This window comes from Colias eurytheme, chromosome 10, assembly GCF_061535395.1.
Source record: "Colias eurytheme isolate Ceu_HAF_F1 chromosome 10, ilColEury1 Martin Lab GWU primary, whole genome shotgun sequence".
Taxonomy (NCBI): domain Eukaryota; kingdom Metazoa; phylum Arthropoda; class Insecta; order Lepidoptera; family Pieridae; genus Colias; species Colias eurytheme.
In genome coordinates, this window is record NC_142989.1 from 10145442 (window position 1) to 10156307 (window position 10866).

Sequence of the window (10866 nt, forward strand, 5' to 3'; positions counted from 1 at the left end):
AACATGTTTAATTACATGGTTGCAAGGAAATTTCCTTTGACAGCGCGGGCGAAAAGCTTTAAAAGCTTTAAGTCGTTAGTCTTTAAATTTACTGCTTTTCATGGTAAAATTATATTTTTCATGTATCTGAGAATACATGAAAATATTATGCACATTGCGATTTGAAACAAATAAAAGCCAAGTTTGAGCATCTTAATTTGTATTAAATTTATTCTGCGCAGCAAATTATAATTATTATTATTCTATGTTGAACCTTCTTTATCTAGTCTCGTGACCCATTAAAGTACATTCCATGATCCCTGATCGATTTTATATATTGAAGCAGGTATGTCTATGTCTTGTTCACAATGATAGATTTATGAATAAAAATGCTGCATCAAATGAAAGTACGTAATTAGACCTATCTTATATTTTATGTCAAAATGTATAGCCTCTTCTGCCGATAAGTCTGATTTTCCTGTATGATACTTAAGCTGGGACTTACCCTGTAAATTGAATGTATAAGTAATAAATAATAATCTATAAATCTACACATAACGCTTATTGCTATTGCAGATATTTAAAATTAATTGTGAGAGTATACAGTACCAGCCGTATTTAGCATTGAGAGTAGAGCCGAAAGTTCAAAGAGCCCTTTGACCAAGGTTTTCAATATTAGGTATTTAAAAATTAACAAATAATATTAACAATCTTTTTTAATTCATTTTTCTAAGTTGGTAATTTTAATTTCATGCCTTTTTGCTATTCAATCCAACTATTATATTGTGTTATGTGTATTGCGATTTGCGTTATGCATTTCGGCGCCATCTGGCGCCTATAGAACCGCGCTAACCTCACTATCCCAGAGGCGGCACTGTTCGTATGAAATAATCAAAACTTACTAACATAAATTGTTAACTCATTTACTATTATTAATGACTCTCTAATCGTTACAAATACAAATATAATTTATTTAATTTATTTAATTATTTATTGCACACACAAAGGAAGTAGAGACACATAAAGTACAGGTAAGAGGAAAACAAAGTGTACAAACGGTGGCCTTATCGCTAGGTAGCGATCTCTTCCAGGCCACCGTAAGTAATATGTAAGGAGAGACGTTAAAAGGAGGTGGGTGAGCAAAAAAATAAGGCGTTAGGGAGAAAGAAAGAATAATTATAAATATTCAATGTATATAATATATATCACATACAACAAATACATAGAAGTATATAATAAGAGAAAATATAATTATAACTATTAAATAAATATAACATATAGAACAAGTATATAGTAGTATATATATAACAAAGAAGAAAATAAGATAACAGTAAGGAAATAGAGGAAGAAGCTAAGCAAGAGAAAGATAGTGTGATTTAAGAAGGTGTTTAAAACTCCTTAAGGATTGCGCTTGACGTACTTCTAGTGGAAGTTCATTCCAGAGTTTGGCAGCACGAACAGCAAAGGAATGACCATAAAATTTGGTGTTCGTGACAGGGACACGCAAAAGTAAAGTTTTGGAAGGACGAGGGAAAGGAGAGGTAAAGAAATCAAATTTATCTTTGAGATAGTGAGGAGCCTAAAGCTCCTCAAAATCAAACAGGACAGAGAAAAGAAGATGAAGGATGTGGGAGTTACGGCGGAAGCGGATGGGAAGCCAGTTGAGTTTTATGCGATAGTCTGACACGTGGTCAAACTTACGCAAGCCAAATCTATATAATATCGTTAAAAATAAATAGGTAACTATACATAACTATTTCTCCGCCCGTTACTTCACTTCGCGTGTCTGCGTAGGTATAGAAATTTCCATCCCCTATTTGGATAGATCCGATTTCAAACTCCAACTCAAACATTTATTTATTCTAGAAGCCCTTTTGAATCGTCATAGTGTAGTTTTGTCCATTTACCACCATGCTTCTTTTGTAATAAAGTCATAAGTAATAAAGGGAAGCAACTTTATAAATTTTATGATCTTATATATAAAAATGAATCGCAAAATGTGTTTGTAAGCGCATAACTCGAGAACGGCTGAACCGATTTCGATAATTCTTTTTTTATTATATTCCTTGAAGTACGAGGATGGTTTTTATGTAGAGAAAACGTAAATATGTACCACGGGCGAAGCCGGGGCGGACCGCTAGTTTATTATATAAATAAGAGGTTATTTACGTAATAATTGCATCCTCATATCCACTTATTACCTAACATTCTTAATATTTCTTTAATCTGATTATCCAAATAATAAACCTAAAAGAAGGAAAAGAGTTATATTAAACTAGCTTTCCACTCGCAGCTTCGCCCGCGCAGTCAAAGAAAAACCCGCATAATTCCTGTTCCTGTGGGATTTCCGGGATAAAACCTATCCTATTTCCCGGGATAAAAAGTACATAGGCTACCTTTCTCGGATATCAAAATATCTCTATACCAAATTTCATGCAAATTGGTTCAGTAGCTAAGGCGTGATTGAGTAACAGACATGAGACAGACAGACGGAGTTACTTTCGCATTTATAATATTAGCACAGACTAATAATAATATACTACGATATTAGTATGGATTATTCATTATGTACATATAGACAATATGCTTGTCTGTAATAATACTAAAATTATTCATAGATTTATAAATATTAAATAATATGTATAATGTAGATTATAAACAATTTGTTTTTTATTTTGAATTAATTGTCTTGTAACTTTATCCACTTAATTAATAATGCCTTTTATAATTATAAAATAATAAAATACTTTAACCATTTTTGAGCCAAGAATATGTAGAAATTTAATGTATTTTTTATTTAGTTGATATATCTTTTGGATAAGAAGGAAATAGCTCCAAAAAACAGTACAAAAAACGGCTAGAGCTGGGTTTTACTCTATTCCTATTTCATACTTCTTAAAATTATATCGCTAGGTATACAAAATTGATTGTTTTTGTCTCTATGATAGTTGCCATAATTTATTATCTATGGTAGTCGACGTAGTACAATTCGGAAACGGCTTGACCAATTTTTAATAAATTATATTCGGCAGGTCTGATAATAGTTCTAAAACTAAGTTTATTTTTTACATAGGTACGGTCTACACCTAAATGATAAGCTTGTCTTGGCAGATCAACGTTTGCGGATTCAGCAAAAAAGAAAAAAAAAGAAGAAATGCTGTGGTACCACATAGTTTTAAGTTTGTGATATTTGTCTCGGCTTATATAAATATAATAACTGTTGCAATTTAGCGATCATTTCACGAAATGGTCGCATTTCATGAAATGGCCAACATAGTTTGATAAGATCGTTAAATCGTCAACGTTTCACGATTTGGTCATCCACATTTGGCCAGATCGTATAAAATATAGAGAGTCCATAGAATATTAAAAAAATTCAGAAAATTATAAGAACTTGTTTATTGTCATTTGAGTTAGTGCCGCGGCTGCGGCAGCGGCCGGCGAATGCCAGAAGCTAATGGTTTTTGCAATAGAAAACAGGTTAGGTTAGATTAGACTTTGACAAACAACGCACGAGCCGAGCGTGCATAAACCATCAAAAATCTGTGTGTGTTATGTGCACCTAATAATTATTATATCTATTCTAGTAATTTAAAGCTGAAGAGTTTGTTTAGTGTGAGTTTGTTTGTTTGTTTAAAGACAAAACAAAGTCAGGTGGACAAGCACTGGAATCTACCTCTTTTTCGAATTACATTTTTTTCATTTTACAGAATAAAGACTTTATGACGTTTATTTAATTAAAGATAATAATGTTTAGTAAACACAATTACAAGCCAATTTTTATCGTTGTTTCAAATTAAAGATATTTTATTGAGATAAAATTAAGTGTTTAATTATCACAAGTTTAAACACGTATGTGACGTGCCCCTGCATCTCAGTCTGTAGTCAAGCATGCTGCGTTTGTCCATAGGTTTGGTAACAGAGTATTTTTGCATTTTGTCCTAGAGAGTATGTTTTGGCACGATTTGCCTCTTGCGGTGTTCCCGAACCACTACGACATTGGGGCCTACAAGAAAAGAGTTTATAATTTATTTGTCCTTAAAAGTCCGGCAAAGCGACACTTTGTTACAAGTGTTTATGGGCGGTGGAGACCTGGCCCACCTGCCCCTTTGCTTGCTCTGACATAAAAAAAGTAAAACCTGTCTAAATGAAGGTGATCCATGGACCATGGTATATGTTGGTGCAAAAACATATTATATATTAGGTACTTGATAATAATCTATCGTTTGCACTAAGTTGCTTGTATGTATAGAGCCTTGGCCTAATAAGCTTTGGTAGTTTGGTACCCAAGATTGAGTCAGAAAAATTATTACTTACTAGCGGTCCGCCCCGGCTTCGCCCGTGGTACATATTATTATTTCGCAATAAAAGGTAGCCTATGTCCTTTCTCGGGTATCAAAATATCTCCATACCAAATTTCATGCAAATTGGTTCAGTAGTTTAGGCGTGATTGAGTAACAGACAGACAGACAGAGTTACTTTCGCATTTATAATATTAGTATGGATTATGATCATTATACACGTGCGCAAACAAAGAACATAAATAATACCGTATCTAGTGTTATAAATAAAAGGTTAGAAGGTCTATTTTTAAAGACTATGATGAAAACATTTAACGATATTTGGATAGATTAGCAAATTAATAATATGTAACTAACTATACAGTTGATATTTTTTTACAAATATATTGAGGGAAATTTACAATGTTTACTTAAAATTTAACTAAGTATAATAATATGGCGTATTATTATTTACTAATTAATAAATTATGGTTTGTACACGAGGGTATCGCGAGATGAAAACAGACACGCCAAATCTATTTATTGGAATAACATTTGTCATATTTTATTCTTATTAAAATTTAGGTAAGTTAGTAGTTAAGTACAGGTTTAATTTATTAAGATAACAATAAATTTTGTATTGTATGATTTGTAATTTGTATGAAATGTACTTTTCTATTTAGTAAAAGATCTTTTCGCTAGCGTTCCAAATACGAGATAGTTGGAAACCTATTCATTCTTAAATTAGGTTGTATAACTACGTAGTATATTATTATTAGTCTGTGATTAGGTATTGTTATAAAGGGTGGAATGTGGAAGGAATGTATTCAGAACGTGGAAAAAAAGAAAACGTACCTACCTGTGCATACTATTATTATTTATTACTAACTAGTAACTAGTAAAGTATATCTGTGCTATTATGTAAGCCATTTTATATTAATATACGTTACGGTAGGTACTTATAATATTATGCTTATGCGAAATTATTATTAATTTTAGTTTTATTACTTTCGAGGTACCTTATAGCGTTCATAATTTTCAGTTATGATAAGAGTAGGTAGAGTGAAATAAAACGCCAATTAATGATAAATATTTTTTATTTGACTAGAATAACTTACTCTTAAAATTAAACACTAGCTTAGGTATAGGATTCCAATATTATTGTGCATGTTCACTTTCTTCATTTTTACAGAATTTGAAAGATCTTCGTCTTAGCGAAGTCTTAGCTGCCCCCCTAGACAAGTGGCTTTCTATTAGCGTAAAGTTCAATAGAATAGATTATGAATGTATGAGATTGACGTTTGATTACGACGACGACGACGATTGATTACGTCCATCTCATACATTCATAATCTATTCTATTGAACTTTACGCTAATAGAAAGCCACTTGTCTAGGGGGGCTGTTATACACTCGATGTACAATGTACATACCTATTATTAGTATGAATGAACCAATAAAACGCTTTATTGTTATTGTACACAATAACAAATAGAAAACCCAACAAAAAAAGATGACATTCACAAATGGCGGCTTTGTTTGACTAAGCCATCTCTTCCAGACAACCTTGTTCCCAAAAACGACTGAAGTTTCATTCGTAGCGTGTTTCTTGCAATGTCAATGTAAAGATCCTTTATGTTCAGGCAGTAAGAAATATATAGTCACTGGTCCCTTACTAGTGTGTACTATCTCTTGGTGTCGTATCAATTGTGTTGCAGCAAGTCCGTATAATAAACATGGTATACCTGTAAAAATAATATCAAGTTTACTGTTTATAGCTTACAAGACTCTACAAGAAGACAGAAGTTGGTAAATTTAAGGGGCAACCATTTTTGTGGCGGGTCGCGGACGAACTCTACCAATACCCGAAGTGGCCTCGTCCTAGAAGCGGCAGGACGGAACACAGTGGGGTTTTGGTCGGTATGAATCCGACATAACCCGCGGCTCTTCACGGAAGGGCAAGATTTCCCCATTTAAAAAAAGGGGCAACAATTTTGTGATTTCGGAATTTATCTGCTTAGTTCTGTAGGTTTTAGACTATAATAAAATAATTTTAGTACCTACTGAACACATTTTTTTATTTATACCTACTTTCAAAAACGGTGATTTTTTTACTATAATAATATACAGAACAAATTCTAATGCTCGTCGCAGATGCCAGATATGGCGGAGCGCAGCGCAGTGAATTTTTCATGACAAACTATTATCGCTGTTATAAAAGGAGACAATGATAATAATATTGTGATATTATTAAAAGTCGAGTGCATATTATAAAATATAACACAATGAGACATCTTATCAATGTGCAGTGATAAACCCGCTCAGACAACATAACCTTTAAATATGTAATTGCAATTACTAATTATTTGTATCCTCCCTTTTAGGGTTCCGTGCCGAAAAAGTAAAGTGGGACGTCCTATTAATGAGACTTCAATATACATGTATATTTTTTGCAGTTGCTCTGTAGCTTATATGTACGGAATCCTTCGAGTCATGAGTCCGATTCGAACTTGACCGATTATTTAAATTCTTGTGAAGACCCGTTTCCCTGTATGACGCACTATATATTATACAAATTTTATTACAAACATTATACATCAAAATAAACATTTTGCCACTACTTATTAGTAAATTATACATTAGCAAATAGCAGTGACACTATCAATGTTGAAATAAATCAGTTGCAAGTTGCAACCTAAATCGAAATAGGAAGATGCGTCGTTTCGACGACATATTGAACATCGCAATTTATTCTGACAATCTTATCGCAGAATTTACACCTACTAATTAAGTGCATATTATAATACATAAAATAAATAATTATATCTATACTAATATTATAAAGCTGAAGAATTTGTTTGAACGCGCTAATCTCGGGAACTACTTGGTCCAATTTGAAAAAATCTTTCGGTGTTAGATAGCCCATTTATCGAGGAAGGCTATATATCATCTCGCTAAGCACAACAGGAGTGGAGCACTGCGGGTAAAACCACGGAGCACAGCTATTAATATATATTTTATAGGATAGAGATGGAGAGCCAAGTAAATGAAAGAATCCGTGTGTGGAGGAGTGAACGAAAGAATGTTTGTATAAGGTTAATAAAAATAAAAATAGAAGACTATTTTAAATGAAATTTAGTTTTTTTTTTAATACATTTCAAAATCATATAGGTGCAAAAGAAAATTACAAATTCCCTTACACATAGATAACCATTTTAAAAGTTCTTTTTGCTTCAATAGATAAGCACTACACTATATAAAACAAAGTCGCTTTTTCAGTCCCTATGTCCCTATGTATGCTTAAATCTTTATAACTAGATTATTAACTACGCAACGGATTTTGATACGGGGTTTTTTTATAGATAGAGTGATTCAAGAGGAAGGTTGTAGTATATAATTTATTAGGTTTTAGACAAAGCGGGCAAAGCCGCGGGCGGAAAGCTAGTAAGATATAAGTAGATGTATCTTCTTATGTTTTTAAACCAACTTATAGACTTGGTTTTAAATAGATAAGTTACAATTTATATAATCTATGACCTTTTTGTTAATAACAATGTTTAGCATAATAATTATGTAATTAATGTATATTTTTTTGTCATATTATCATCCGATTTGTTTACTAGTTTTCTGTCCATACTTAGGTTTGAGCTTAGGAGGCTTGGGTAAATTTTTATTTTACTACATAAGTTTACAATGCAGATAAATTATAGTTTTGTTAAAATAAGGAATAAATCTCCCAAGGAAATCTATCATTCTGTCATTTCCATTTTTCATCAAAATGTGTCAAGCAAAAGGTTGAAACAAGATAGTATAAAACACTAAACATACTTCTTAGTTCTTACCTAAATTGGCTATTTTTATGAATCTCATAAATTTATCTGAAGAATTCAAATCTTCAGCTATTCGTTTTGAACAATGGTACTTTATGTATGGAAAGCATCCCGTTCTTAATATTTGATAATTTGAGTCCCCAACTTTCCAATTGAAGTTGGACATTCCAAATTGGTCATCTTTCACACTACTGTACTGAAACATGTGTAAAACACAAACTTTATTAATATACTTGTTGCTTGCTCTTGCTTTACTTGCCTTATATTATAACATACTAGCTGTAACCTATGGTTTCATCCCCTTTACAATCCTCTTCAGTTCATATTTGCCAAAAACTAGCTATCTCACAAAAATTAAAAAAAAAACGGTGCTGTAGTAAAAATAAAAGAGTGTAACAGACAGACAGTCTTATACATTCGTAATATTAGTATAGCTATAGTAAATTTTAGTGAATACCATCCAGTTATTTAGGGTGATAGTAGAAATAAACACTTCAAATGCCAACTACCTATTCACTAACTCAGGCCCCGGAACCACAGACACAATAGAAAATCTATTGTGTCTGGGACCGATCGGGCCGCTTGAGGCTCAATGGGTTAATAACATAAGCATGTTTCAACATAATATTAAATACCAAGACCAAGACCCTTTAAGGTAATTTTTTAATTTTCAAATATTTATAAGTACCTATGTGTAAGAGTAAGAATTAAATTTAGCTAGTAATTATGAAGATGTTTCCAAGTGTAAGCTATAAGTAAACATTACCTTTACAAAATATGAGGTCCAAGGAGGTTCGTTACATTGTAATAAATATGCAGTTAGAACTTCTGAAGCGCCCGGTCTAGATAAAAAAGATCTCGTAGGTATAATAAATAACAGTTTTATTTTCTTCAACATTAAACTTGAATTCATTTTTCCTAAATATTCATTCACGTTTTAATTTTAACGTAAGTTTTTAGGAAGTTAAAAACTGAAATCGGATAGGAAATAAATACATTTTAGGTTATATAATTTATTTTGACGATATGTCAACAAATAAACAGCTATATGATTATGACACTTTCGTTCAAGAACCGTTTGACGTTCATATATTTAATTTATTAGGAATAGTTCATCACGTATTTTATTTTCATGTTCAAATTCATGCATTTTGTTTTTTTACGAAGGTTTTTCTTCAATGTGTGACAAAATATGTGCATTTCGTTCAATATTTAATTCGCTTCGTTTTCTCAGCAAGGAGTTTCTCATGTCATTCTCCATCGCCATGATATAGTACACCCACAGTATAGGTAAACCAGAATCTGATGGCAATTAGGGAAATCAAAATTTTGAGTGTGCAACCCTAGGGAAAATGGACTGAACGATTTTGATACTGCGTATTTTTTATTTTGTCCTCAATATCATTAGTCACATTAAACAAGTGGATAATACTGTATTTAATAATGAGATATCCACGTAATATTATGTAGGCACTTATTACATGTATAATATACATATTACTTTTCTAAAGGTAATACATAATATTATGTATAATTACACATACCTATATTTGAAATTTGAATATATGTATATCATTATGGCATGTGAAAATATGGATGTAATGATAATGCAGATCAAAACTTATTTACTATATTAATTAACGATTGTTTATAATTTTTTATAAAATAAAACAATAATAAAATAAAATCATGTTTATTTTCGTAAGTATTAACACATTATAAAATTGATTTGTACACCTGGGACTTGACAAATAGCCGAATTGGAAACTCCGATAATAAGTTTTGATAAAATTATATTTTAATCAACAAACAATATTATAGTTACCTATTTATAACATTTTTAATTTAAAGTATCAAAACGGGTAAGTCCAACTAAGCAATAAAATCTTTCACGCGCTTTAAAATCGAAAATTGTGATGTGTTTGACCCTTCTTCATCGAATATTTTTCTATACACATTGTAAACAACACCTCTTGCTTGTGATCGCAGCGGTTTTATCGACATTTCGAAGATTTTGAAGACAAAATCCTAAAAATTAATCATCAACACAAATAATTTGACAACCAATTTGATAGTTGTCAAATAAAGTTGCCACATGAAAATCTTTTATTTTTAAAATATAAATATGCCATCAGATTCTGGTAGACCTATACACCAAAATATCTGTGACAAATCCATACGAAATCAGTTTAAACGTTCCATGCACGTTATCACTTTATATTATTTTTTATTAATGTATGATGTTGGAATATTAGGTAGTATTCCAACATCATACTATTGTAGTAGTAAGTGGAATATTAGGTAGTAGTAGGAAGAGGATTTCTATACTTATAAATATTTTATTTTAAAAAAAACAACTTTGTTTAAAAAAGTCTTTATTATAATAAAATGCTATTGGCCATGTACTTATACATAAATATACTCGTAATATTTGTACGTAACGTTCATAAAATCCAATAGCTATTTTTATATCACAGAAACAACATTAAAAACCATAATCCAATTAAAATTTAAAAAACAATTTGTCAATCTTTTTGTCACAACTTAAATATCAACATATAGGTACCTACTAAATTATATTTACATGAATTCCACATAACGATAACAGCAATAAGATAAAATTTCAAAATTATTAGTGTTGTTTCTTATGTCTTTCATTTCTGCAAGCCATTGTGAATATTTTTATTACATATTTCATAAATTAAATTGAAACAAACGATTTTTAAAAAATCCACAAAAATTCTACCAAATTAATATGTTCAAACATGTACTACAGTT

General features: G+C 31.2%; 1 protein-coding gene across 2 annotated transcripts; it reads right to left on the reverse strand.

Moving 5' to 3' along the window:
- Positions 1–5338: 5338 nt before the first annotated feature.
- Positions 5339–9085, reverse strand: LOC149905419 (uncharacterized protein C15orf61 homolog). Of its 2 annotated transcripts, none has more exons than XM_090106538.1 (3): positions 8855–9085; positions 8101–8284; positions 5339–6003 (listed from the first exon to the last, which is right to left on the reverse strand). In XM_090106538.1, the coding sequence occupies exons 1-3, from the start codon at positions 8999–9001 to the stop codon at positions 5876–5878; spliced, it is 459 nt and encodes a 152-aa protein (XP_089962664.1). In that variant the 5' UTR covers positions 9002–9085; the 3' UTR covers positions 5339–5875. The 2 variants fall into 2 exon arrangements, with proteins under 2 accessions (XP_089962664.1, XP_089962665.1); XM_090106539.1 differs by having other exon boundaries at positions 8101–8279; positions 8855–8994.
- Between the last annotated feature and the right edge of the window lie 1781 nt (positions 9086–10866).